The 27,045-nt window shown below is 35.0% G+C and overlaps 1 protein-coding gene across 8 annotated transcripts in view; it reads left to right on the top strand.

Moving 5' to 3' along the window:
- Positions 1 to 27,045, top strand: part of MYCBP2 (MYC binding protein 2) — a 271,984-nt gene that overhangs the window by 50,364 nt on the left and 194,575 nt on the right. For 7 of the 8 annotated variants that reach the window (XM_059995652.1, XM_059995649.1, XM_059995651.1 and 4 more), the window contains exons 4-14: positions 203 to 356; positions 3,032 to 3,228; positions 9,397 to 9,639; positions 9,872 to 9,943; positions 11,353 to 11,449; positions 15,243 to 15,316; positions 15,456 to 15,594; positions 16,892 to 16,968; positions 17,831 to 18,035; positions 19,549 to 19,713; positions 22,031 to 22,189. In XM_059995652.1, the coding sequence (XP_059851635.1) occupies positions 203 to 356; positions 3,032 to 3,228; positions 9,397 to 9,639; positions 9,872 to 9,943; positions 11,353 to 11,449; positions 15,243 to 15,316; positions 15,456 to 15,594; positions 16,892 to 16,968; positions 17,831 to 18,035; positions 19,549 to 19,713; positions 22,031 to 22,189 (1,582 nt within the window). The remainder of the gene's footprint in view (positions 1 to 202; positions 357 to 3,031; positions 3,229 to 9,396; positions 9,640 to 9,871; positions 9,944 to 11,352; positions 11,450 to 15,242; positions 15,317 to 15,455; positions 15,595 to 16,891; positions 16,969 to 17,830; positions 18,036 to 19,548; positions 19,714 to 22,030; positions 22,190 to 27,045) is intronic. The other variant, XM_059995647.1, reaches the window with a different exon arrangement.

Genomic DNA, 27,045 nt, shown 5'->3' with positions numbered 1-27,045 from the left:
CTTCTTTGTTACCAGATGATTTTCTAAATCTTGAAATTAAACACACTGGGTTTTACTCTTTTTTATGCGATGACTTTTTTGCCTTTAAAATATTGTACCATTACTCATTTGCTGTGGAAGTAAGCTGTACCGATTTTACTGCCTGAGAAGTGTTATTAGCTCACATGCTATAAAGTATAATTTTTATTTTCATCTTAAATAGATCATTGAGGTTGGACTCTGTGAAGTTTTTGAATTGATCAAGGAGACGCGATTTTCTCATCCATCCCTGTGCCTCAGGAGTCTCCAAGCCCTGCTTAACGTGCTTCAGGGTCAGCAGCCAGAAGGCCTCCAGTCAGAGCCACCCGAGGTCCTAGGTAAGAGCTTAGGCACATTGAATGAAGCCTTTAAATGTAAAGAGCTTCTCTTATGGAGCACATACGGCAGCCTGTAATTCAATCTCTGTTCGCTTATGGTGCTGAAACAGCAGGGGTATAAATTTTAAGTAACTTTGCTGTGTTCCCCTGGAGTTATGATTTAAGAGTTATAGTTCATGCACAGTCATTTCCTGATTATTATGATGGGGAAAAGCAAAATATACATTTTTGGAACCCAAAAATAATCCTCAAGCCTTATAGTCACTATGAACTTAAATCATTCTTAATAAACCTTTGGCCAAAATAGCTAACATTGACTTTGTCTAACTTTACATGTTACTTTGGAGAGTTAAAAAAGTAGGAAAAGAGGGAACAAATACTACCAACCCAAAACAACACAATTAGTTTCTAAACAGAGAGGACATTTCTTTTGCGTTCATGATAAATAAAAATTTATTTTTGTTAAAGATAAAGCTTTTGAATTAGTAGCAACTTCCATTAAGTAAAAATGTTTGCTTTTTGTAAAGTGCATTTGAATTTTATGAATGCCTGCCTTTCATGCCCGTGACCTAGGCTCAACACATAATCCTGTAAGCAGGACGGGGACTCTTAAGGAAGAGAAATACAGATGGAAGCTAAATTTTGAAGGCTAATTGCTTTTCTCTGATGCTAACTGTGGGCCTTCAAAGAGTCTAGAGTTTTCTAAATCTCAAGCATTAGCTTGTTTGAGTCATATATGTGGGCCCTAAGTGTGGAGCATCTGATTCAGTAGATTTGGGATGGGACCTGAGAATTTGCATTTGGAGTAAGTTTCTGGGTAATGCTGATGCTCATGCTGCTGGTCTGGGGACCACACTGCTGGTCTGGATTAGAGTTTGGTCCTTTTTCTCTACTTGGCTATTTGGATTATGTTAGACCCACATGTAAGAACCTAATTACATGGTTTTAATTTACATGTCAGATTGTTATTTTTTTGGTCATGTATTGTGATTAGTTTTTGTGTTCCATTTGTTTTGTTACTGCTTTGTTTTAGAGGTGGGGGGAGTACTGGCCATGAAAATAAGCTGAGGATTTTTAAAAACAACAACAGCCCCCCAATTCACCATGTTATGAAATACTACTACCAAATAAAGCTGCATATGTTACAAAGCAGGCACCTTATTTATTGTCACTGTAGCACCAGTGATCGATTACTATTATGATGTACTACTTGACTTCATGGCATTTTATTGAAGATTTAATTAATTTTATTTAAGAATATTTTGCTAGTTAACCTTAGCTCTGGTTTGTAAATTAGCAAATAATTGAAGTATTTAAAATATCCACTAAAACAGTATATCCTATATCTTACTTTGAACAACATGCTAATCCTTGCTTTCCTCCTAGATCTTCTGCCATTTTGTTGTCTGCTATCATTTGTTGTATACTTTCTCTTATATTCAGTTTATACATAAATACTCCCTCTCCTTTATTCTTTTCAAAATAGATCTTCTTCTTAATACTGGGTTTTAAAATTATAATATGTGCTTTAGCTTAATCGTCTTCTTTCTGTCAGAACTTAGGTCTCCTGATTAATTTGTTTTTACTTTCTTACTAACAGTTTCAAATGCTGCTATACTGTCTTTGGTCTCTCTTCTATCCTTCCAATGCTTACCTTTCTGATCTCTTCACTGCTTTGACCTACTTTTCTGTTCAGGCGTTTATCAGCACTTCATACTTTCTATTTTGTTTAATTGGCACAAAGGTGTAAGTAGTAATTTGGTTCTTTAAATCGAAATTTGTATTGAAATCTGTCTCTTTTTTCCTTTGATTTAATATCATAGGCACATTAGTTACACTTTTTCCACATTGCTTTTTTTCATGTTACTCATAGAAATATATGTATATTTGTATCTCTTTTATTGTTGGGATAGCTTGATGATTATTATACATCAGACTTCTCTTTTTTTTTTTTTTTTTTTTTTTTCCCACGGTACGCGGGCCTCTCACTATTGTGGCATCTCCCGTTGCGGAGCACAGGCTCCAGATGCGCAGACTCAGCGGCCATGGCTCACGGGCCCAGCCGCTCCGCGGCATGTGGGATCTTCCCAGACTGGGGCACGAACCCGTGTCCCCTGCATCGGCAGGCGGACTCTCAACCACTGCGCCACCAGGGAAGCCCCATCAGACTTCTCTTTGCAGATGGATTTGATTTACAAATTGTCCAGTGTTTTTAAAACAATCCTTCCCTTATATCTATCTTTCTGTTCAGTTTAAGATTAGAATATATGTTCTCAATTATTCACTTAAATGTAAAGCGCCTTCTATGTTCTGTGCTAAGAGTGTATAATATAGGGGTGATCAATATAAACATTGTTGCTGTTATTATGGAATTTAGCATCAGACAGTTGGACACATGTATGATTACAAATGTAATGATTATAAATGATTTTGGATAGATTCCATTTTTTCATTTACAAAAATAAGGAGTTCACTAAATATTCTCCAAGGTCATTTTTATATAAATATTCTAACTTTTGGGGGGAAAGGGTAACCGGAAAGGAACTAATGCAAAGTAAGTATTGTAACTGCCTTAAATATTTTTTTATAATGAGGCAAGGTATAAACAGACAAACAGATACCATATAATGTTCTGTGTGTTAAATGAATATAATTGAGTTCTATTTTATCCACAGAGTCTCTCTTCCAGCTCCTTTTGGAAATCACTGTTCGAAGTACTGGAATGAATGACAGCACAGGACAGTCTCTGACAGCACTTTCCTGTGCTTGTCTCTTTAGTCTGGTGGCTTCTTGGGGAGAAACAGGAAGGACACTTCAGGCCATCTCTGCTATCCTCACCAACAATGGCAGCCATGCTTGCCAAACTATTCAGGTATTTCATATCTCTAGCTGCTTAGAAATTGATAGGATGCCAAGTTGCAATTTCACCTTAGTTTCTGTCAAAGCAGTGTCTGCTTTTTCTCACTCAGTATAGTGGTTTGATGTGTTCAAGGTTGATATATAAATAATCTAAGCTATTTGAGCTACGTTACACGTTACATGTGTTTAACTCTGTAACATTAAAGGTAATAAAGTGAAATTTGGCAAAAGCTTAAATCTTTAACCTGGTCTTTGTGTCAGCATTACAGCCTCCGTTTTCATTGCATTGCCTTGCTCTCTGCCTTCCTCCGCCTCCCATCTTGCCCTGAATTTTCAAGTATGGAATTCCTTCATAGTTTCTAAATATCTTTTCTGTATTGAAAGAAAAGGATATATCATTTTTACTGTATTTTTGATTGGTTGATTATAGTTTTTCATGAATTGATTTGTTTCTGAACTACTCAGCTTCACGTATAGCATTTTGAACTTTTAATATGCAGTTGTGGGATAAGCTCCTCATCCTTGTCAGTAGTGGAAATATAACCCTACTTATAAGCGAACTTGATTTAATTCTTTTGGACTGTTCTGGAAATTGAGTAAGAAGTTACAGTTTTAAGTCTCTGTTATGTGCTTTTCTCTGGCCCCTTGGATGACCTCCAGAACACATGGAAGGGATGCCTCAGTCCCGGTATTAGTGGGCCAAAGATAGCAAAAGGGGTAAATGGGCTATTTTCTGTGACTTACTCAGTGATTTTGAACTTTCCTTGTCAAATACGAGCAGTCTCCTTACTCTAGGTTTCTATTCTTATTCTTTTCCCTCTTTTTGTCCTGCCTGAAGTCCTCTTGTCCGTTTTTATGGTCCTTACTTATTTTGAAGTCCCTCTAATTCAGTGATTTCCGAATTATTCTGCAGCTGTGCTTTGAGAGTTCAGCAAAATTTTAGTTTAAATATATGCTTAAAATATAAAAATACTTACAAAATTTTAATAGAATAAACACAAACATTCAAATATCAATGCCAAATTTTAAAAGTATAGTGACCATAAACACATGTACCTATTAGAATCCAGTGATTTATTTTTTTTTTGTTTTGTTTTGTTTTGTTTTTTTTGCGGTACGCGGGCCTCTCACTGTTGTGGCCTCTCCCGTTGCGGAGCACAGGCTCTGGAAGCGCAGGCTCAGCGGCCGTGGCTCACGGGCCCAGCTGCTCCACGACATGTGGGATCTTCCCGGACCGGGGCACGAACCTGTGTCCCCTGCATCGGCAGGCGGACTCTCAACCACTGCGCCACCAGGGAAGCCCTCCAGTGATTTATTTTTATGTAGATTTATTCCAGAGGCTGTGACATGAGATCTAAACAGTGAGTTGAGACTAGCCAGTGCAGAGGGAGGAGGTGTTGGTATTGGTGGTGAAGAGAGAGAATGTTCTTGGTATCCATGTGCTAAAGCATGAAAATAAGAGTAAGAGTAGAATACTGAAGGCTGGAAGAAGTTTAGTGTAGTTATAGCGTAGCGAGCTGCCAGATGGCAGAGACAGGGCTTGAACGCGTATCTGTCTGACTGCAATATTATGCTCAAGCACTACGCTGCACAAAACTCTTGATCCCCTCAACCAACAGCCGAGGTTCTCTGTAGACCTGCCCCGTCGCTACATACCCAACTCCAGGCCAAACGTCATATTAAAACCTGTTATCTTAACATGGCACATAGTGTTCTTCATGATTTGGCCCCATTCCACCTACCTACTTCATTTCACAAAACTCTCTTGGCCAGGCTATGACTCGGGGGAGAAAAGTCTGAAAATGTATAACTGTAACATCTCAAATTATTCTGGGATCCAAATGCATATTACTTATCTTGTTCCAACAAGCTTAAGCTGAGAGTTTAAAGTAAGGTAGGGCTGGTAGTAGTACTGTAAGGTGCCTTATTGAAGGAGACTAAAATCCGTTCTGGAGGGATGAACCCCCTACTTCAGAGGCCTCCCACAAACACAACTCTGCTGTATCTGAACTCACAAACAAAAAGGACATAGAAAAAAGGCACCGTCATTGAGAGTTAGTAGAAAGAAATATAGCGGAATCAATCTTGCCAAGTCTATATATATTGAAATTATTTGATATAGAGTAGAAAATATATGTGTATACATATTCAATATAGTTAAAGTATTATTATTAAGTATCAAAAGTATTATTAAGGAATAAGGATATAAAAAGTAATCAGGTCAGAAAATGAACCAAATAGAACTCCTGGAAATGAAAAACCAAATACTTACAATTAGAAACTTAAAGGATGAGTTAACCAGTGGATAATACAGTTGAAGATAGGAGCAGTGAACTGAAAGATAAAGAGGAAAAAATTATTCAGAATGTGGCACAGAGAGACAAAATATGAAAAATAAGAAACATGGATAGAGAATGAGAAAGTCTAAAGTATCAGTACAACCTGAGTTCCACAAGGCAGTGGTAGATTTGTGGAGAGGCAGTATTTGAAATAATGGCTAAGATTTTCCAGAATTGGTGAATGACTTGGTATCCTCAGTTTAAGGAAGTCTGGTTTATCAGAATAAATTCTCTAGGTCCTGCCACAGTGTCGGTGAGAGAAAATCAATAGGATAGGAAAAGGGGTATATCTGAGACTTCTGATTGTAGCACTGGGTTTTCTTAAAACTTTAATACCCTGTTAGAAAGCATGAGAGAAACAGAGCCATGTTGAAGACACTTTAGTTTCTGCTCTCCCCTCCATCCCTGCAGTTTATACTAAGATTATAATAAAGGATTTTTTTAAAGTATAAACTTTTAAGAATGGGACACATTTTTAGAAGACAAATATTGGGGAGAGCTTAAACTTAAGCTTCTCAAGAGGCTAGTGCCCATAGAAAGTTGATTTTCACATAAAACTATAGATAGGATTTAGAATTGGAAGTAATAAATACCTGGAAAGTGGTGGTGAGGGGAAGAGCTAAAAATTGATTGGAAGTCTGTGTAATGAAAGCTCGAGAACCCCAAAGCCCTTCCTCTACGCTTCCCAGCCAGTCAGCTGTCCTTCTCTCATACCCCTAAGAGTTAGGTTTGCTGTCTAAAGAAATTGAGCCAGAGAGGCCAGGGGAAACCAGGCACAGTTGAGAGTGAAATTGAGGAGCCAGGCTGAAGATGGAGATTAAGTGAAAGTCTCCATATTGATGATGAAATTTCTTTTCTTTTTTTTTTTTTTTTTTTGTGGTACGCGGGCCTCTCACTGTTGTGGCCTCTCCCATTGTGGAGCACAGGCTCCGGACGTGCAGGCTCAGTGGCCATGGCTCATGGGCCTAGCCGCTCCATGGCATGTGGGATCTTCCCGGACTGGGGCATGAACCCGTGTCCCCTGCATCGGCAGGCGGACTCTCAACCACTGCGCCACCAGGGAATGCCCGATGATGAAATTTCTTAATCCTCACTGAGTTCCCAGTACACTGGGGGTGAGGCTTATAGCTTCTAGGAAAAAGACTGGCAGATCCTTCTTTGGAGAAAAAGTGAGAAAAGACGTATAGATGTGGACATTTGGCGGGGGCAGGGGGGTGTCTGGGAGATCCTCCAATGAAACTGCTAAACTTAGTATGATCATTTTGAGGTGAGCGCACTATCTTTCACACCCTATCCATTCATAGCAGCTTCCTATCAGATTTTTAGTCGCTTACTCTTTAAAAATAAGTGCACAGCCAAGTATCACTAGACTAACATGAAAGACAGAATCCCCCAAATCAGTAAAAATAGTAATAATAAAAGAAACGTTGATGAAAAGAGTATAGGGAACAGAAAAGCTCTAAGAAAACTGTAATTAGTATTTTGAAGAGGGATGAGAAAATGATTATTTACATTAAACAGCAGTATTTAAAAAAATCCTCAGAACAAAGAGTTTTTACAAGATAAAAAAAATAAGATAGCAGCATGAAAATCAGTAGAAGCGTTAGAAGTTCAGATTAAAGAGGTCCCCAGACAATAGAAAAAAGAGAGAGAAAGAAAATAGGTGACATAAAGTAAAATTAGCGCATCCTTCCAGAAAATCCAATATCTAATAGGTATTCAAGCAGAGAGGAGGAAATTACCTAAGCTTTATAAGGAAAATTCCCATCCACCAAAGATACTCATTTTCAGATTGACAGAACACACCCTCAGTGCCCAACACTATGAACGGCAAAAGACTCACACCAGGTATAACGTTGCAAAATCATAACAGACAATAAAGGGAAAATAATGTTCCAGAGTGCAAGGACAGGTTATATACCAAAGATTAGGCAGAATGCCATTGGACTGCTCAAAAGCAACATTGGCATAGAAAATAACAAACAGTGCCTTCAAAGTTCTGAGCGAAAATGATGTCACTATATCTAGCTCAATTGTCAGTCATGTTTGAGGGAAGATAAAGATGCTTTTGAACATGCAAGGCATGGAACATTTTTAACCTCTGTGCCTGCCCTTGTCCTTAGTCTAGACTGGAGCAGGGCCTCTTGAGGGATGTTGCCAAGGGGAAAAAGTAGAAATGATGTGTTTGACTCTATTGAGAGGAGTATGAGGAGCACTTAGGGGTAGGTATAGAAAAAACTTAGCAAACGCAAAAATAGGGCAATTGTTGACTCGATGAAGAAAAAGAAAAATTATATAAGGGAAATGTAGTATGTAATACAATTGGCTCAGTTCTGAACCATGATCACACAGACATAGTGAAATGACCTCTGACTACTGGTTTAACCAGAAATTATTGTACAGCTCAATTCTGAGGATTTGGGAAGAGAGGAGGAGCATCATCTTTCATAATAGACCCAATAGAAAGTATCTGAAACAAAAACAAAAAAACTGAAAGTGAAGCTTTGACATATTATATAAGGATATTGATTCTAGATAAAATAGTTTTAAGTTTAACGTAGTTTCTTCTAGGGAGAGAATTTGTAGTATCCAACCATATACATAAATAAAAGTTTTATAAAAGTAAGAGTTCCATATTTTGATTGGGTCAGAGGCCTTAGAACTCGAAGGGGAAGAGAACATACCTGTGAACAGTGGGTTAGTTATCCCTCTGAAATCTCTACCCTCTAGAACAGTACTGTCCAATAGTAATATAATGTAACCCACGTATGTAATTTAAGTGTTTCTATTAGCCATATTAAAAAGATAGAAACAGATGAAGTTAATTTTAATAATGGATTTTTCTCAATATATCCAGAAAATAATTTCAACATGTAATCAATATAAAATTATTAAGAAAATTTATACTCTTGTTTTTAATACTAAGTTTTCAAAATCCAGTGTGTATTTTATATTTCCAGCACATCTTAAGTCACACCAACCCCATTTCAGGAGCTCAGTAGTCACATGTGGCTAGTGGCTGCCATATTGGACAGTGCAGCTGGAGAACTGGGGCTAGTACAGTGCCCCAGGGTCTTGCCCTGTAGTCAGATGTGTGGCAGCCATCCTTGGGCAGTGAAAGAGAGGCAAAAAATGAGGAGCCAGGGAGTTTTCTCTGGTGGCCGAGTAGTGGTCCCATGCTGGTAACTTTTGAGGACTCATTTACAACAAACAATAGATATTTGATAAATATTGGTTAAATGAATGTTGAATGAATACACAATTCATACAGTTAAATTTTTGTATCATGGAAAATTGTTGATGTTAATGGGTATTAGATGTAATAAAGAAGCAAAGTAGAAGAGAAATACTGGAAATTTTGTTTCATCTGTAGAAGCAGCCGTATTTCTCTTATGCTTAATTTTGCACTTCATTATCATGAAGTATATTAATGGATATACATTATCATACCAAAGATATCATTTTGGCTTGAGTGCAGTCTAATACAAAAAATGTATGTCAGTATTCATACTTTTTACTAATCTAGTATGTTTTATTTTATGAAACTTAAAATCATACGTAGTACTGGTTGCCTGGTGTTTTGGAGAAAGATGCATATTTCAGTGTTTTTGGTCACAAATACAAATTAATATTCTTTGGATTTACATTTTTATTTTGTCTTGCTTGAGAATTGTTTCTTATAGATTTTCTAGTTGGTACTTTTTGCTGACAAGCTAAACATGATCATTCTGAATAAGTTTTTTCTTATAAATGATGATATATTAATAAAGTATCTTTATCTTGTCTGTTTTGTGTTTGAGACATTTAAAAATGTCTTTTTGTGTTTTTCTTCTCTTGACTAGGTGCCAATGATACTAAATTCACTACAGAGAAGTGTACAGGCAGTGTTGGTGGGAAAAATTCAAATTCAGGACTGGTTTAGCAATGGCATTAAGAAAGCAGCTTTAATGCACAAGTGGCCATTAAAAGAAATATCTGTTGATGAAGATGATCAATGTCTACTTCAGAATGATGGATTTTTTCTTTATCTGTTATGCAAAGACGGATTATACAAAATAGGCTCTGGATACAGTGGAACAGTTAGGGTAGGTGATTCCTTACAGCTCTTAATCATAGTGGAAGTTATGTCTAATACTGAATTGTGTTCTGTTTGCTTCTTGCTTTATTTTTAGAGCACCATCTAATTTTGATGTAATATTATTTCTTTGAAAATCAAAATGGAACATACATATTAAATGTCATTCATCCATTTATGTTATTTTTCACTGATTATTAATTACAAAATTGTTGATAGAACTAACTTTTGTTGTTTCACAGGGCCATATATATAATTCTACATCTCGCATCAGAAACAGAAAAGAAAAAAAGTCTTGGTTAGGGTATGCTCAGGTAGGAGAATATCCACAATAAACCAAACTTTTCTTTCTTATCTTTTAAAATATGTGGTCCATATTTGTTTAATCAATAAATAATATCACTTCTATTTAAACAGATAGAGCATATTTTTTAATAATATGACTATAACAATGGTATGGTATAGTATAAAGAACATTGACTTAGAATTTATGAGAGATTTACTTTTAGGTCTGGCCCTGCTTCTTACTAGCTGTGTGGACAACTGTGGACAACTCAGCTAATTTATTTGATCCTGTGTGATTTAGCTGTAAAATGGGAACAAGTATGTCTTCTGTTGGAGTTCTTGTTTAAGAGAGCCTCTAGTTAAGAATCAGAGACCACCTTTATCATTTACAAATCTGAATTAGGAATGTAACTGTGACCCAAAGCCAAATTAGAGCTTTTTACCACAAATTCCTTCATTCTAAGTCTAGATCAGTCCACTCCAGGGAACAGTGTGTGGCCTGCCCAGTAGATAGCTGCCTGCATGGAGGATCATGCAGAGTATCACCAATGAGAGAAAAGAGCTAGGCCCATATTGCTCTCTTAATGCGTGATCTCATCACCTGACTGACGTGGCCAAATGCGTGTCAGCAGTTGGATGCATGAAGCAAACGAATGATGAAGCAAATGAATGATGGTCAGAGGGCCAGAAGTGTTTATTTCTATACTATCCTTTCCTGAGAAGTGAAGCCCAAGTTTCCTTGTGGCAGCATATAGAATAAAGATGTCCCTGCACTCCTGTCTTGCCTAGCTCAAAGTTTGTTGTCAGCATCAGATGAAAAAAGATATTTGAAAGCATTCTGAAAATTAAAAAAATTATTGTTACATGAAAAATAATCTTACTCAACTTTTGGGGAGATTTTGAAATTAAATTTTAAATATCAAATTAATTACTCAGTAATTGTCTGTTAAAACATAACCTGGTTTAAAATATCAAATTTTTATTTGCCACTGCTGTATTTTGTCTAACAAATAATAACACGGGAAATACATTTACAGAAATATGTTCAGTGACATATCTTTCTATCTAAAACCACTACTGATTTTTAAATATTAACCTAAATATTTGTGAAGGAAACAGCAGTCATTTCTATTATTTACTTGGCAAGTGATATGATAATTTTGACCAAAATAACCAAAATGTTTTTACTGTCTTGTGTGGTGTGAGAATTAATAGGTTAAATTGATACTCAGTGGTGTATAATACCTCCTCTTATTAAAGTATCAATATACTCAGGTTCTTCTGTTTTAAATCTTTAGTGTATTTTAGACATCAATATTGATGTATTATTGTACCTCAAAAAACGGTAATACAGACCTCTATGGCTACTTTTTCTACTAAGTGGTTAATGAAAAAATATTTTAACATATAACATAGCAAAATTTTTTGTTGTTATCAGGGTTATTTATTGTATAGAGATATGAATAACCACAGCATGACAGCCATAAGAATAAGCCCTGAAACACTGGAACAGGATGGTACTGTAATGTTACCAGGTATGTTACTCAACTAGTCATCTGTTTTCTTCACAGGTGATTTTAAGAGATGTGCATGTTAGGCCACTGAGACATATAAAGAATGGTTAGCAAGGAATAGTGCTTGCTTACAAATGGGTTAAAGAAATCTTGACATGCAAAGCATTTTATAGTCTATATAAAATTAATGCATCTGAGAAAAACAGATACCATAAATATAGTATGAAGTGTTTTAATACTTGTTTTCAAATTCTTGCCCAAATTCTGTAGCCTGACTGCCCCCCCACCCTTACCCCACCATGACTGCTTCAACTCCTCAATTAGTGGGGAGATGTTGCTTTGTTGCTCTTAATAAATCCACGACTCTGGCTCTCAAATAACCTTGATGTAAAGAACCTTCTGTTTATTTTGACTTTACCAACAGTGTACTTTGGGTTTTCCTCTTTATTTTAAAGTGTTTTCAGAGACAGATTTTAGGGTGGGTCAGGGATTTTAAAAATTCTATCATTTATACTTTTTAATAATACCCTGATAAGCCATTTTGGACAGAATTCATTTTGCTTTAATTTTGAGGTTGTACATATGTATTTATCCTTCAGATCACTGTGCTGTCTAACTTCTTAGGCAGTGAATCTTAAATTTTATGGAACACCGGGCAAATGCATAGTATATTCTCCATTGTAAGGTATTTGAATTTGCTTATATCTTTAATACATTCTAAAGGAGCTTGTTTATACTAAAATCTTGAATGTTTAATGTGTCTACCAACAATTTCATGGTAAGCAGCAATATTACTTCAAGGCGCATAGCCATCTGAAAATGACTGAGAACTTCTGAAGAACACATTGAAAAGGATAATTGCTCCCTGGCTGCTTGTTAATTTTTAAGATATTTTTATAACTTCATCAAACATTTATTTGAATATTACTTTGTCTACATATATCTAAATTAGTGTACCTGATGCCATGTTAAGGTAAATGTCACATTTCATGTGTGTTTCATAAATAAAGCTACTTTGGAAAACAGATAACTTATTAAAGCCATTTTGTAAATAACTGTTTTCAGATATGTCTACAGGGTTTTATTTGTTTGTTTGTTTATTTGTTTTTTAATCATCACAAGTCCCAGGCCATGTCTCTGGTCCTAACGATGATGCTGATGATTATGATAATAACAATAATAATAATAAAAATATTTTGAAATATTAACATGTACCCCCATATATTAAAAGTAATCATATTTATTGTACAACTATTATATAAGCAAAACAAAATAAAAATTAATTGTAACCCCACTTCCTATCTATAAACACTACCAACATATCAGTGAATATCCTTCCTGTCTTTTTCCTGTGTATGTTATGTACATACTTGTACAAAAGTGATTGTATGCTACATATTGCTTTTTTAAGCTACCCCTTTCACTTAATATTCTGAATATATTTCCAGGCCATTAACTAGTCTTCTGTAACATCATTTTAATGTTATAAAATATATTCCATTGATTAATGTTTGAAATGGAGGTCCCATCTAATTTTTTGCAATGTATAATAAATTTCACTGCAATGGGCATCCCTATCGCCCTGTCTTTGTGCAAGTCATTTTAGGATGTCTTGGAAGAAAAATTGTTAATCCTTCCGTGACTCCCTGCCCAACAGATGAATACTAATGTAAAGGGTTTACTTCTGAAAAACCCTGATCATTCAACAGAGATTGTGACTGAGAAAGACCATTTGAAAATGGTCTACTTACAGCCCTTTTATTTATTCCATCATGGTAAAAAATGACTTGTTAATGTTTCAGTTTAAATCCCTCTACTTCATTTAACATATGAAATGCACCTTTTAACAATACAAATGTGGCTTTCTGTGTTTCACAAATTTGTACCATATTCATGGTGAAGAAGGAACCAGACTGGGGGAGATAGTCCCACGTTGTGTATCTTGATATTTTCCCGAAGATGCTGTCTTATAACGTTACATGAAGGATACAGAAAGGATAAAGAGAAAAATCTTTTTGAAGTCACGCAGCAGGAAGACTTGCCTTCAAGCCTGAAGAAGCCTGTTGTCATTTTTCCTTTTCTTTGACCTGGGAGGCAGTTTCTTTAATAGTCCTTTTTTCCCTAGCTAGGGGCAACTCTGCTCTCTAGCTTTCCCATCAAGAAGGAGCAGAAGTGAACTGTCAGGTTTATAGATGGTAATGAATACCACGTTTACGATTGACAGAAATCTGGTAATTCCTTGAGCTTCATGTTCCAACTTGTCTTATAGACTAGTTTATAAATAAGTTATTTTCAACCCAGCACTGATGAGCTGAAAACATACTTTTTTTCCCCTGTTGTCATTTAGCCTTGATATGTTGGCATACCTTTTATATTGTATCCCTGTGTCGTTTACTCTTCGTGTCTGGTGACAGGTTGCCTCAGATCATGAGGGTTTTTGCTACTCTTCTTGCGCCGCTTCACTCCTCACCCCTGCGTTTATCTGAAATTATAATGAGTTTTTCTTCTTTGCTTTTTAGTTTAAAATCTTACAGCTTAGAGCTTGAGAAGCATCTTTCTTGCGCCTCTTTGTATTCTGTACAGTGGACTAGGAACTCTTTCTTTCGATTTCTCCTCTCTTTGATTACCAAGTCTCTTGGGCTACCAGTGGGCCTTGTCTCCCAGTTTCTATTTCCAGTTTGTGATCACTGAATTCTCTATTTGGTAAGGGTCTGCCTGTGTTTTGCGTATTTATGATAAGGAAGTATGCTAGTATGAAGCTCCTGGGCAAAGATATAGAGTAACTCAGCTTATTTGGGTGGGCTCCATTCCTGCATTCCAAAACCAGAATTTTATGTTTTGCTGATTCAGGTGCAAATAGAAATGAAATATTATTTTTTGGTATTGTAATTAATGGAGAGATTCATCCTAGTTCTCTGCAGTTATTTTGGGAAATGCGTGTGCTTTTAGACTTGCTTGCTGAACATTTGTTTTTCCAAAAGGATACAGTTTATACTTAGATATTGAGTTGCTTGTAGTTTCATGTTATTTAGTAGCAATCACTAACACACTGTCCCACCGGTCCTTCTGTAATACTGGTATCCCTTGTTGCAATTACACTTGTGCATTATTTTGATCAAAGTATATAGTGCACTGTTCCACAGAGATATATACAGTATTGATGAAATATGGCATTTCAGCCAAAATATATGAAAACTTTCAGACAAAAAGAAACACATAACCATAGATTTGTTCTGTGAAGGATGAACATTTAAAAAGTGTATAGCATGCTAAATGCTAATAAATACTGGGAATAAGCGTTAAACCTAAGTGGAAACGGTACAGCCAGTTCTATATTATAAAGCAAGGGATATCTGTAGTTGGACACCATAGACCTCAAATGCAGAAGTTTTAGGTCTATCTGTATTTTTCTGTGACACTAATGACTGTGATGTATGTCTGAAGGTAGAGTGTTGCCTACCTCGCATGGATTGTATTGAATTGATTATAACCACATTATAGTTTGTTCATTGTGGTGCATGTTTATTATCAGACTGTATCTAATACTAGTTCATTTTGAAATTAGGTGGGCTCTCAGGTCCTTGATTATGGAAGATTTATAAATGTAAGCACAAAATGTAATGCGTATTATTAGTTGGATTGTTTAGTTTCTGCTAATTTGTAACTCTTTATTAAAAAGCACAGTCTCCCTTTGAGTTTAAATTACCTTTATTGTGTGGAGAACTCTCATTCTGACTTCAACAGAGGAGTAAAGTCATTTTGTGAGGTGTTTATTTATATTGTAATGTAATTGCTGTTTCTTCCTCTTGCACAGATTGCCACACTGAAAGTCAAAATATTTTATTCACTGATGGAGAATATATTAATCAGATAGCTGCTTCCAGAGATGTAAGTATTCTGAGTCATGAGAAGCTGGTATAAATGGAATCTTTTTCTCGTAAATTATTTGATTTTTATTAGATGGAAAGTAGAGCCTTAGAAGATCAATTCATGTAACAAAATACCGTGGATGTTTTATTTCTCTTAGGATGGCTTTGTTGTCAGAATATTTGCCACAAGCACTGAGCCTGTGCTACAACAAGAATTACAACTTAAGCTGGCCAGAAAATGCTTGCATGCCTGTGGTATCTCACTATTTGATCTGGAAAAGGACTTGCATATTATAAGTAAGATGGTCAAAAAAACCTTTCTCCTACATTTTAATTATCAGATTCTTTATTCTTTAGAAAACTAACATTGTGTTTTCAACATTGTAGCTTGTATTAGGTAGCTGTTTTGCTGTCTGTTACTATGAAGCACACTTAACGAATTAATATGTACAAATAACTAGGAGTAACTTGAAGCCTTTGATCTTTATTTGAACAGGCTTTCAGGATAGTCATAGAATGGTCCCGTGGATTGTGAAAATGGTAATTGGCCTAACGTTTGATTTAAGAATCTTTCATTTGGATACAGAAATGCAGACGTCCACAGAATATTTCTTGGACTTAGTATACTTACTCTTGCAGTGTCATAGTAGTAGTTAGGATTACTAGTTTCCATGAGGGTCTCAATTTTGGTATGCCGTACTGTTCCTGGTTTAATAATTCCATTTATTAACTTGTGGGATTCCTTGCAAGACCCAACTTTTTTGACTGTTATTAAATTTATTAAACTTCATTAGTGATTTACTTTGCATTTGTGTAGTATTTTTGTTTTTCCATAGAAAAATATTGTATTGAACTCATAGTTTTTGGGTTTCACAATCCCATAAGCTCATTAGTAGTTTGTATAATTGGACAAACTCATAAAATGTGCTATATATGATTATTTACTCATAGTTTCACAATTTGAAAATGTGCATAAGGGTTTTTGTGTGTATGTGCACACATATGTATTCAAATTCATGGATTAGCTACATGAAATGTTCTCCTATAGAAAAAAGCTTGGAAGAGGGAATCTGAAATACCTTAATTCAGATATCTGAATGGCATTGTTCAAGCCCAGACGCTTCATGTCAGGACTTACTTCACCAAGCTTTATATATTTGCTCATTTGTAAGCCAAGCAGTATAGTTGTGAGGATCAAATAGGAAAAGGCTCATGCATTCTATAATGCCTGATAGCTAATAGATGCCCAATGAAAATTAGTTCATTCATTAATTCAAGAAATATGGCTGACATTGATTTAAACAATTTTTTAACATTAAAAAAATAATTTGGCACTAATTTGAAACAAATTAAGGAGCTTATGGTAACTTTATCTTTCCTTGGAGTAGTGTGGCTACTGTTAATATTTTTTTAAATTGAGGCATATGACATACCCTGTCATCCTTGTTTTTGAGTGATACTAATTGAATTGACTTTTTCATCACTCAAACTAACACAAGTTGTGCTTGAAATTATTTTTATTTATTTATTTTTTGCTTGAAATTATTCATATTAAAAATGTAACAGTATTTATTAAGTCTTGTTGTATTATCAGGTACTGGATTTGATGAGGAGTCAGCAATTCTTGGTGCAGGACGAGAGTTTGCACTAATGAAAACAGCAAATGGAAAGGTAAATTATTCTTTTAGGATTAAAAATTACATTATCTGCTTTAAGAGATAGTTGGTATAATCAGTTGATTAGCTTACATAGTTCACATGTTTAAACATAATCGTATTTTAAAGTTTGATTAAAATTTTTTTATATAGTAAAATTTTATGTTGAAATAATATAAAAGAAAATTGTAACATTTGAGTATAAAACTTCATAAACTTTATAAAATTTAACCTTTTTACAGATATTTACTTTAATTATGGAGCTCTTTGTGTAATTTCTTGAGCTGGGGTGAATTCACATTCGGGTTTATTTTGAATAGGTCATCCCTTGCCAATTTTTGTAAATGTGCAGACACATATAGACTACGAGGTGGGGAAGTAGGAGCACGTACAATTAAGTTATAGATTGTAGACATCTATTTATAGAGATGGAAGATTTTTTTCTTATCTGGTGGGTGTGAGGATAAAGTAAGGTAATTAAAAGAATGCTGAAAATTAAAATTATGAGGCATATACAGTATGTTTGTATGTAAGCCATTTTTGGGAAATGAATTGACAGTTTTATGAATTTCCTTCTGTTGTACGTTTGGAGTATATTTATGGCATGTATTTATTCATACCTATTCAGGATACTTATGAAAGATGATAAGTATCCTGAGTAGATATGAAAAAACTATTGTGAACGGTATATTTTTGGAAAAATATGCCTATTTCTCTCCTGTTCAGCTCTCAGAAGTTGAATAGTAGTAAAGAAAGAGTTTGAGTTCTTGTTATTTTTATTTTCAATAAAGTATGGAGGTTTTTTTCTCTCATGTGAAACCTGGTGCACTACTTCAAAAGGCACTATAATTCCTTTTTTTTTTTTTTAATGTGTTAAGATATATTACACTGGCAAATACCAGAGTCTCGGAATCAAACAAGGGGGTCCTTCAGCAGGAAAATGGGTTGAGCTACCAATTACGAAATCCCCAAAGATTGTGCACTTCTCAGTTGGACATGATGGCTCTCATGCCCTGTTAGTTGCAGAAGATGGAAGCATATTCTTTACAGGATCTGCTAGTAAAGGAGAAGATGGAGAGTCAAGTGAGTGGACTATTCAGTAAAAATACTGTGGAATTTATTAACATAAGATATATCAATTTCAACAGCACTAACCTTCCCAAGTTAATAGAAGATTTTATATTGAGGAATATTCAGTTAATGGTTGTGGTGTACTGTTCATTAAAGAACTATGATTGCTGATTTCATACTAGAGTTCATATTCATGAATTTTTATATGCCTTATGCATTACATACATGGCTATTTATCTGTTTTGTCAATTGGTGTTATTTTTAAAAATTTATTCCAATATATTATTTTAGAAAGAATATTTTAGAAGTAATATATTGGAAATTTTGCAAAGAGTATATATTTCACAGTGAGGTAAACCTTATGTAAATTGTATAATAGTGTCAGTTATGAAACACTGTTCTTGGTGTTATTTCATTGTGATAAAATTCCTAAGCAATGAAAAATTAAAGGATTTTTATTGTTTATCTCTTAGCTTTCCTATGCTTCTGTTCAGTTTTCCTCAAAGGGTCATTTTTCTGTTTTTGTAACTTCTCTTGTACATTATACATTGTAGTAGTTGGGGTAGCATCTTATGAGGATTAGGTTTGAAGTCAACATCTAATGTAGAAATCATGTGTAAATAAATGTTATCCTGAAAAAAATCCCTTCAAATAACCATGAAGTGTATTACCATACCTCAGAAACTTCAGCCCAGCCAGTTTTTCCTTCTAGCGTTTGGAGGACATCATTCTTCCTTTGCTTAAGCACCAGATGACTTAGTTGTTGTATATAAGTATATAGATCATGTTATAAGAAAAGTTATAGTGGTATTTTAATCCCAGAATTGTACCCAACACAGCAATATGTTTTTAATCAGAAGGGCATGCAGAAACTGGGATTGACTAAGGGAACAAAAGATTGGCATTTCCCATCTTTTGCTCAATTCAGGGATTTAGTTTTTGAGAGCAGAGGCTGCTTAAATCATCTACGTTTAAATTTGTTTGCTCTCCCTCCATATGCATATTTCCTTTCAATCTCTGACTAGGTGTAGCTGCTTAATAAATATGTGTTGAATGAATGAGGAACTGATTTTTCTTTCCAGGATCTATTGGAGGAATACATGTGCAATAGAGTTTGAGAGTAAAGGGATTTAAAAAAATTATATATATATTTATTATATATATATTTATATTTTATATAAATATAATATATATATATATGAGATAATGGAATGGTATTGATAATATAAGTGCTAATCTAGAGATTGGGCTCCCCAGAAGTTTGGTAGAAAATTGGTGTTTCTTATTGGGAATTTCAGTGTACTACAAAGAAGAGGATCTGATAGCAACAGCCTAATAGACACTTAATGAGATGAGGCTTTCAGATTGACTCATTTAATTGACATGTTGGGAAGCCCAGGCCTTTGTGAAAATAAATAAATAAAGTGTATGATAAGTGAAGATGATATGTTTTTCCTTGGGCTTTATATACAAATCATTATTTTTATTTGTACATAGATGCCTTAAATTATTATTTTTTTTTAAGCTAAGAGCAGACGGCAATCAAAACCTTATAAACCTAAAAAGATAATTAAGATGGAAGGGAAGATTGTGGTGTATACAGCCTGCAATAATGGAAGTAGTTCTGTTATTTCTAAAGATGGAGAGCTATACATGTTTGGAAAAGATGCCATTTACTCTGATAGTTCAAGTAAGTTAATTTAAACACCGTTTCACTTTTATGCACAGAAAGTCCTATACTAGACTTTATGTATTACAAAGATATATCTAGAAAATTAACATTTGTAGCACGCTTTCTCTACATTTTTCACATTCCTTTCTAAGTACAGTGTTTTGTTCTTCCTTCCTGCCTTATTGCTGGGAACAGTGTCACTGGCTTCCTGCAGAGCTAATCATGGGGCTTGACTAGGGCAGCTCTACCTTAGCTGTTACTTTCTCTGGAAAGCTCTCCCTAGGCTCGGTTAGACGCTCCTGTGACATGTTCCTGGTGGTACCCTGGGGACATGATTTTCATAACTAGCGAATTTATAACTGATGGATTGTTTATCTCCTCCTATTGTTAGGTAGTTAGAGAAAAGCTCTCTCTGTCTTATTTACTATTATATCCCCAGTGCCCAGCACAGTGTCTGGTGCATGGTCGGGTCTCAGGAATTACTTGTTAAGTGACTGAGTGACTGATAACTACAAGTAGTGGATATGAGGGATAGAACTAGCCAAATAAAGGGTTTTATATTTATAAACTGTAATCTCAAAAACTTGTCATATTTGGTTGTTATATTTTCTTTCTAGCATTTAGAAATGAGTATAATGATTGTGGCAACGCACTTGGAAGGATTTTGTATGAAGTAAATATGTAAAAGCCTATAAATTTCTCTGTAAAAAGGAATTCAGAATTAACGAAGTTTCTGATTAGAGGCTTAGGTGATTGTCTCATGCGGGGGAAATGACATATATCAAACGTTTATAACTGTCCATTATTAATTTGAACTGTGCTCAGGTGACTCATGAGATGGTTTAATGTGGTAATATCTAGAGTCTCAATTGGCCTCACCTGTCAGAGTGAATCAAAATTTGGAGGTGGGCTCATGTATAGTTTAAAAATAATATTCAATGTAACTATTGCTTGCTAAAATCCTCTTGGCTAAGGCTTATGGAAACTTGTGCATTTATTCAGCATATAGTTATTGAGAACTAACAATATGTCAGGGATTGGTGGACCAGACTAGACATGATCCCTTTCCCTTTGAGGCTCTGAGAGACAGTTGGACATTACAGAACTTAAGTGTTAGAGATCTGTGGTCTAATGGTTATGGATATAGACTCAGACCCTGGCATGGCCACTTTTTATTTGGCTAACTAGCTTAAATTACGTAACTTTTCAGAGCTTTTCTTAACTTTTCATTTTTTTTTCCACCCGTAAAAGGGAGCTAATGATAATACCTGCTTCCTATGGTTCTTACAAGGTTATAGGAGATAATGCTTATGAAATGCTTAGAACAGAGCCTGGCACATGTAAGGGCTCAAGACATGTCAGCTAATACTGTTAATAATAGTAAATACTATTTCTGTATATACATATCTTTTTCAAGTATGCTAAATACTAACAATGGGAGTTTTTGAGGTATGCTTAACCAAAAGACTTAAGTTAGTATAGGGTGAAAGGGAAGGTCACCTTAAGGAAGTGGTATCTGAACTAGTAATATAGAATAGTTTTGCCAAAGTGTGGTATGAGAATTATATTATTTGTGATTTAAATAAAACAAATACTTCAACTTTTTAAAAATGTTTATATTTTAGTGTATGTTATAAATACTCAACAATCTTTGATTTTTACTGTTATTACTACTGAATAAGTTAAAATGCTTTAGTCAAATTTAAAATTGACGCAAAAAATATTAAGATAATATGAGTGGCACTTGGATATGGCAACTATAATGAATGCAATATGTGAATAAGTGAAATTTAGGAACTACCTGTACGTTGGATTGTGGAAGAAAGCATTGTAGATTAAAAATGATCGAAAAATACTGCTTTGGAAAATCTCGCAGGTTTCTACAAAAACAATGTTATTTCAGAATACTCTGGTGAGTATTTTACTCTGTTTTGCTGAGGCAGGTCAAAGCAAGTAAAGTACATGATTCAAAGGTTCCTTTGTTCTTGGGTCAGGAAAGTTTGAAATCTAGTGACCCTTCTGAGAATTGTTGAGAGGTGCTGCCACTTAGAGCAAGCGTTCAGGAGAAGCAGGCTTGAGCTAAATGCCAGAGTAAAGATTTGTCCCAAGTCTAGATGATAACATTTTAAGATTTTGAAGCTTTATTAAAAAATTATAAAATTAATTTACTGATACCCTGCCCATCTTTTGGCTACTATTTCCCATTTTGGTGGATTATTTTATCCCAGAAATGAAAAGTTCTGCGTTGACGTGGTCCTTTTACGTTACTGATGATTTAGTAGGCCCAGAAAGGCTTCTTTTGTTGTTTCTTACCAAGTTTGTATCTTTCCTGTAGGTTTGGTAACAGATTTGAAGGGCCATTTTGTAACTCAGGTAGCTATGGGCAAAGCTCATACTTGTGTTTTAATGAAGAATGGAGAAGTTTGGACATTTGGTGTGAATAATAAAGGACAATGTGGACGAGACACTGGTGCCATGAACCAAGGTGGGAAAGGTAGGTGTTTAATGTGTGGGTATTAAATTTTGTGTTGTTTTTTTCAATAGTTTTTCAGAACACCATGGTGAAGAATCTTACTCTTTAAAAAACAAGTGGCTTTTTGATTTCATACTTAAAAATTATGAAAACTACTAAATTTCTTATTTATTTGTCAGTCTGTCACTCACTGGAATAATCAGTATACTTTAGACTTCTAATTTCTGAGCAAATGAGCTTGCTTACTTGTATTTTTTTCTTAATTTTATATGAAATGTAATAGCACTTCTTTGATTTAGCATCTTTAGTGGTTGAATTATCTCAGAAAAGTGCATTTTTGAAACTCTTTGTTATTCGGTCCTTTTATACCCCATGTTTCAGTTATAACAATTTTTGGCAGCAGTCTATCTGCAAATATTATCTTCCTGTTTAACAGCATGTACTACCTGTAATTTAATCAGTTCTTGACAGCTAAGAGTGATCTGTAAGAATACTTGACCTTTTATCAAGAGTGAAATTGTAGATGCACCTTATATACTGTATCCTTTGCCCCAACACTCAGGCTGTTGAAGAAGGATGAGAGGGGTTAATCCTTTGCCATGTTTGTTGTGGGTTTTTTGTTTGTTTGTTTGTTTTTTGGTTATAGTTGTGTCTACCTCATTCTTACTCTCAGGTTTTACTTCTAGCTGCTATCAGTGTTGTCCTATACCCTTCACTCCAGTTTCAGGTTTTCTCTTTTTAATTTTGTATGGCTGGAGAATAGGAAATAGAGACATATTACTAGAATTAAGCACTAAACTGTGTTTAAAGCATGAATGGGTTTGAGGATTAATATTTGTATAAATTAACAAAAACAAGTTTAGTCTTTTGGGGGACTTCTTGATGGCAGGCTCATCTAGATATCAGGAGCCCTCTATTTTTTTCTTCACCTTATTTATATTTGTGTGTATTTAAAATACTTTAATTTTTAAAAGAGCAAGTCTATTAGAGCATATTGATTTTAAAGAAGAGGGAAGAACAAAATGAAATGAATCACTCCAAAATGGAAATTTTTTTTCTTCTTGCTGAACTCATGAGCCATGGATTTGGATAACACCTACTAGGCATAAAGGAGAGAAGCAGCTTAGTTTTCTATATATAGTATAAATATAGATTAAATTATATTTTATAAGAGTTCTGAACTGAATAAAACTGTTCTTTATTATCCTGAAACTATGTTTACACCTATTTCTGGATTCTTAAGGTAAATTTTGTAATAACCAAAATGAAATTGTTAAAAGTTGTTTTTACTTATAAATCACACCCACTCTGTTAGTAAGTAATGCGTTAGAAAGCAAACTGGTAGCCGTAAGACACATAATGAATACAGATTGCAGAGTTGCAAAGAAATAAAGGATTTTTTAAAAGATGTTTTTAAAAAGAAAACAGGAAAAGTACAGAAAATAATATTGCAGTGTAAAAAAATTGTGTATCTACCACTATGTCTTACCATTTTTCAGTAAAAAAATATATAGATAAGATTCAAGTGGCCCACGTTCCCCTTCTAAGACTTATTATTGTACTCCATCTCGCTCCAGAATTAGTCATGATCATGATTTTGATTAATATCCTTTCGGTCATGTTCCTGTATTTGTACTTGTTTTTATATATTTTGTATATTATATGCTCATACTTTACACATAAAAGATGATTTTTATAAGTGCTAATCTACTTATATTTTTCTGTAAACTTTTTTTTAATCTCACCATTGTGTTTGAAATATAGTGACACTGGTACATATAAATCTAGATGACTCATGTTAACTGCTGTGTAATAAACCGTGCGACTAACATATCACAGTTTATCCATTCTCCTGCTGATAGATGAGTTATTTCCAGTTTTTCACTATTATAAATAATTTTAAAACCTCCTTTATTCATGTTTCCTGGCAGAAGTGTGTGAGACTTTTCTCTAGTGTTGTAGATTTCAGCTTTGCTAGATTTTTCTTGAAAGAGGTTGTGCCAATGGATATTCTTAGAAGGAAAGTCTGATTTTCCATATCACACTAATAGTATTGACAGACTGATTTTTGTCATTTTGATGGCTATGACATGGTTTTTCATTGTAATTTTTTGTTATATTGAAGTATAACATACATGCAGAAAAGTACACATAGCGTAATTGCACACCTTGATGAATTGTCACAAAATGAACAACACATTCATGTAATCAGCACCAAGATCAGGAATATTACCAGCATCCCAGGAAGCCCCCACTTATGTGCCTCTCCAGTTACTATCTACCTCTCCACTTAACACTATAAATTAGTTTTGCATACATTTGTACTTTATGTAAATGGAATCATGTAGTATGAGTTCTTTCGTGTCTAGTTTCTTTTCATTCAGCTTTATGAGATTGATCCGTATTGTTGCCAGCTAGTTATATATTGTTCATTCTCATCGTTGTATAGTATTAAATTGTGTGAATATACCACAGTTTTAAAATCTTTTCTAGTATTATGGACATTGGGGTAGTTTCTAGTTTGGCTTGTGTTAGTGTTGCTCTGAACATTCTAGTAAATGTTGGTGAAAATATGAGTGCCCTTTTTTGGGGTATTTAACTAGGAGTAGAATTACTGAGTCTCTCTTGTAATTTGCATTCCCTCAACTATTAATAGTGAGTTAGATTCTCTTCAAACTTTTCTTGTTTGCTTGCCTTTTTTCCTATTGATTTGTAGGAATTTTTTGTATATTGTGTTGTATGCCTTGCAAATATCTTTGACCAACCTGTGGCTTATCTTTTACATTTATTTATGGTTTCATTTGTTATATATAATTTAAAAATTTTGACAAGTTCTTCATTGTCTTTCCTTACAAATTTTTGCTTTATGTAGTCAGGTTGGGGCCTTTATTTTCCATGTGAATTAGAATCAGTTTTTTTACTTGTCACTGTGATTGGGATTGCTTTGAATTTAGAGATTAATTTAGCATGATAGTTATAGTACTGTTGGGATGATTAAATGAGTAATACATATAGAGCCAGTTACAAGTAAATGCTCGATGTAGTTTAGCTATTGTTGTTGTTAAAAATATGACTTATGCCTTCTTAAGGATTTCTTTATTCTAACTCTTGACATAATTATCCAATACTTGGTCATCTAATTTCTCAACCTGTCCACAGATTAGAATTGGCAAAAATAAAAAAGATTATGTCTCCTATGAGTTCATTTGTACTGAGTCTGTTATAAGTGTAAGTGGTCAGAGAATAAGGTTGACTAAGAATAAGTGATGAAGTGAGTAAGATAGAACCTTGTCTTTGAGGATCTAGGTCTGCTATGAAAGACAAACATAAAAAATAATTACTTGATTCCCACAGATTTGCTTTTTCATTTCATGGACTTGTAGCACTATATGTTCTTCATAATTCTGTCACAGTTGTATGTTTATACCTTGCAGTATGGTTATTTGATTAATGTCAATTTTTCTTACTAGCTTGCAAGCTTTATAATTGCTCATTATCATAGTCCTCAGTGCCTAGAGCAGAGATCTGCAAACCATAATCTGATGCCTTATCTTCTCTGTGGCCTGTTTCTTTATGGCCCTTTAAGCTAAGAATGTATATTATATTTATAAAGGGTTACTTTTTTAAAAATGTGACATAGACTTATGTGGCCCCCAAAGCCTAAATTATTTACAATCTAGCCCTTTACAAAAAAGTTTGCTGACTCTGACATGAAGGAATGCCTGGGGCATAGTTGGTGTTCAATCAAAAAAAAATAGTTGAGTGAATTATAACACAATTAAATAAGTTGTAATTGAGGTATAAACAGGCTTTGAAGAGATAATCACTTACCCTGGAAAAAACTGTAAGTGCTTTCATAGGAAATGACCTCCAAGTTGAGTTTTTGAAGGCTGAAAAGGAGTTTCTCTGGTAGATGAGATAGGAAGAGGCATCCGATGAATGAGGCAGAGAGATACAGGTGGAGCAGGAATGAGCAAAGGCCCTGAGCATGTGAAAGGACACAGGATGTTTATAAAGCAGAGGGAATTTAGGTTCAGCTGGAATACAGTTTGCATGGAGGAAATGAGGTTGGAGAAAATCGGGAGCCATGTTGTGACTGACTGTATCTTGCTAAGAAGTTTTGTTCTTTTGAAGACCTTTGAAAGTCATGGGAGGTTTGTAAATTGTGAAGTCATAGGATCAAATACATATTTTAAGAAGCTGATTTCCGGGCTTCCCTGGTGGCGCAGTGGTTAAGAATCCAGCTGCCAATGCAGGGGGCATGGGTTCAAGTGCTGGTCCAGGAAGCTCCCACATTCCACGGAGCAACTAAGCCTGTGCGCACAACTACTGAGCCTGCGCTCTAGAGCCTGTGCTCTGCAACAAGAGAAGCCACCACAATGAGAAGCCCGCACACTGCCACAAAGAGTAGCCTCTGCTCACCGCAACTAGAGAAATCCTGCATGCAGCAATGAAGACCCAACGCAGCCAAAAATAAATAATAAATTAAATAAATTTATTAAAAAAAAAAGCTAATTTCCAACAATGAGAGGATGTTCTAGAGTGGACGAACTCTTGGCTTTTAGAATGTGGTTAGGAGACTTTCTTTGGTCTGTTGAACAAAAGTATTTGCGGTGAGGATGGAAAGTAGGGACTAAAATCAGAAAAAATTAGACGTACGAGTGACGGAAAGTAACAGCTACGAGATACTCCTGCCATCACTGCCTCTTTTTTTTTTTTTTTTTTTTTTTTTGCGGTACGCGGGCCTCTCACTGTTGTGGCCTCTCCCGTTGTGGAGCACAGGCTCCGGACGCGTAGGCTCAGCAGCCATGGCTCACGGGCCCAGCCGCTCCGCGGCATGTGGGATCTTCCCGGACCGGGGCACGAACCCGCATCCC

The sequence above is a fragment of the Delphinus delphis genome, chromosome 18 (genome assembly GCF_949987515.2).
Source record: "Delphinus delphis chromosome 18, mDelDel1.2, whole genome shotgun sequence".
Lineage (NCBI taxonomy): Eukaryota > Metazoa > Chordata > Mammalia > Artiodactyla > Delphinidae > Delphinus > Delphinus delphis.
Note: the sequence above shows the minus strand (reverse complement) of the source record. Positions and strands in the feature narration are given on the sequence as shown.